Below are 2,990 nucleotides of genomic sequence, written 5' to 3' on the forward strand. Positions count from 1 at the left end.
CTACTGTCTTCCACAGTGGCTGCACCAGTCTGCATTCCCACCAGCAGTGCACAAGTGTTCCTTTTTTTCTACATCCTTTCCAGCACTTGTCGTTTGTTGATTTGTTGATGATAGCCATTCTGACAGGGATGAGATGGTACCTCATTGTTGTTTTGATTTGCATTTCCCGGATGATTAGTGGCTCTGAGCATGTTCTCATATGTTTTTTGGCCTCTTTCAAAAAGTGTCTTTTTAGGTCCTTTGCCCTTTTTTGAATGGATTGTTTATCTTCCTTTTGTTAAGTTGTATCAGGCTCCCAGCTTTTAATAGCCTATTAGCTACCCTAAACTATCCCAGATAGAAAGTTAACCAAACTACTTCTCAAGAACCTTCAAAATAAATTATTCTGGTAAAGCTCTATTGACAGAAAATACTTTTGTATAAAAACCAGAAATGTTTGTTTTGTATAAAAACCAGAAAATCAATTTTCAGCAAGAGCACTCTACAAGTAGACTCACCTGCTAAACTTTTGAGCCAGCTACTAAAGCTGACTCACCCCTTCCCTTCATTCGGCTTATTAGGATGACCAGCAGATGAGGAGCATGAAGAAGTCTATTGGTGTTCCCTCCTGACATCTCAGAATACTCCCTACTCCTAATAATCTCAAGGAAATAGCCAAGAAGTAAAAGGAGCCACTATTTCCAAAATGGTTGGAGCCCCCTAATAAGGGAGACGCTTACAAATGAGAGAGACTAGGGAAGGGGAGGAGAAAGAAGGAGAAGGAAGAGGAGGAAAGGGAGAGAGGACGAGGAGGGGTCAAGGAGAGAAGGAGGGAAGAAAGAAGAAGAGGGAAGAGGTAGAGAGAAGCAAGCAATGTAAGTAAAATGAGAAGAATCTAACAGTATTACCTGGCAGGGAACTGTAACTTCTTCCAAGAGGCACAAGTGGCTTTATTCGTTTTAAACTTGCTCTCATTCTAGAGCAATACATATTCTAGTGAGGAGAAAAAGAAACGACATTAACTTTGTCAGCATGACTCATTACAGTAGTTTTAACATCGTAACTATGCTTTGTCAGAGGACAAAATACTTCAAATCTCCTTAAAGCAGTCCCAATTTATTAACTCCAATTCTTTTTAAAAGTGACAACCCAAATTTTACTACAGGAAAGACAAAGAATGAAATTAAGACTAGTTTGCTATTTTAAGCTGACCTTAGACGCCAGTTCTTCTAGACCTGCAGCATTATCGTCAGAGAACTTGACAGAAAGACAAGCTCTCAGGACCCGCTCCAAACAAGGGAACCAAACGCTGTGGAGATGGGGCAGAACAATCGGTGTTATAATAAGCTCTCCAGGTGATGCTGACAGCTACAGTTTGAGAACCAAGATCCTGAAGTTTCCAGAGACTCATTAATGATAAAAAGGTCTCTCACCCTGGCTACTCCTTCAACTGCAAAGAGCTGGTGGGGGTCATGAACTCTAAAACTATTGGATGTTTTCAGGATTTAAAAGAGTGCCTACACATTAGAATCACCTGGAAAGCTTTTAAAAAAACATTTGGGCCCTAGGTTTTGTTCAGTGGATAGAGCGTCTGCCTGTGGACTAAAGGGTCCCAGGTTCGATTCCAGTCAAGGGCACATGCCCGGGTTGCATGCTCCATCACCAGTTGTGGGGGAGTGTGCAGGATCCTCTCTCATCATTGATATTTCTATCACTCTCTCCCTCTCCCTTCCTCTCTGAAATCAATTAAAACATATTTTTAAAAGAAGTGACCTCCCGGGCCCCATCTTCAGAGGTCTTTTCTGCGTTCACCTCGCGCTGCCGGCTGCGGAGGTTCCAGGTGGATTGCTCCCCTGAAGTTGGGGTTTCACTAATTCACACTTTTCTTGGGGGTGAAGAAGCAATTACAGATTTGGTTTCAAAGACCACGTTCCTCCTGCAGGTTGTAAACTGAAACCATGTGGAATGTTCAAATGTGAAATTAAAGAAGAAACTCAAAGCTATTAAAATTTGCACCAAGGTAATGATCAAGGTAAGACAGTGTGTGCAGTCTGAAAGCATTAGCAATGACAACACTGGAGAAAAACTGTAATTGTTTGAGCCACTAATGACCTCAAATGGAATACAGAAATAGATATTCTTCAAAATGCTGCAAAGGTGATTTTAAAGCAGTAAAATGAATTTATGAACTAATGATAAGGCATGCTTCTTCTTGGTTACAGGTTCTCCCATACCTGTAAAAAAGATATATATATACATATATATATCTCCTTTGGGAAATAAAGGAAATGAAGTATATTTAATTTTACAAGAAAGACTTACACAAACGTGCAAGCTGGATATTTTCTTATGATTCACTGCAAATATCCTCAAGTTGGACAACATCTTGGCCCTCTAAACTGTTATCCTCTGAAAAAGAAATATACAAGATTATAAAACTAAGTTTACATATTCCATGTCAGTAATACATATGTAAGGCATATGTAGATATGTAGTGAAAATGTATTACTTTTAAAAAGTAGGAACAATATTTTTAGCTATCAAAAACAATGCATTTTTCAGAAAATGGAAATTCTGACTAAACATGAGGAATACAGTTCCAAGCTTAAAATGTTCCTTGTTCTTTTCAACATGCTTTTAATTCTTCAAAAAATATATAAAGATAGTATAGAAAAAGATTTATTTAAATTATAAAAACATATCATACCAAAATTTTTATGTAAAATGTATAGAATTAAGTATAGAAAGTTTAAATATCTACCTACATGTTGGTAATATAACTTTTTTAATTATCCGTATATTCTGATTTTTTCTACCATAAATATGTAAAAAAATATACAAAAGCAAGTCCTCTTCTAGCAAGTCCTCGTCTATAATTACAGAAACTAAGCATCTTTAGTTTTAAAACATTTACTAAATATGTTTTAGTAAATGTTCTCTATGTTTCGAGTACACTATCAAAGCTATGAGAAATGCATGGACGCATTTGATTGGATGGAGAGACAAAAACA

General features: G+C 37.4%; 1 protein-coding gene across 1 annotated transcript in view; it reads right to left on the bottom strand.

Moving 5' to 3' along the window:
- Positions 1-2,990, bottom strand: part of GFM2 (G elongation factor, mitochondrial 2) — a 48,481-nt gene that overhangs the window by 43,264 nt on the left and 2,227 nt on the right. Inside the window, exons 2-3 of the mRNA XM_015571568.1 lie at positions 2,302-2,388; positions 888-972 (exon numbers count right to left, since the gene is read on the bottom strand). Of these exons, the coding sequence (XP_015427054.1) occupies positions 888-972; positions 2,302-2,364 (148 nt within the window). The 5' untranslated portion in view covers positions 2,365-2,388. The remainder of the gene's footprint in view (positions 1-887; positions 973-2,301; positions 2,389-2,990) is intronic.

The sequence above is a fragment of the Myotis davidii genome, unplaced genomic scaffold (genome assembly GCF_000327345.1).
Source record: "Myotis davidii unplaced genomic scaffold, ASM32734v1 scaffold44, whole genome shotgun sequence".
Taxonomy (NCBI): domain Eukaryota; kingdom Metazoa; phylum Chordata; class Mammalia; order Chiroptera; family Vespertilionidae; genus Myotis; species Myotis davidii.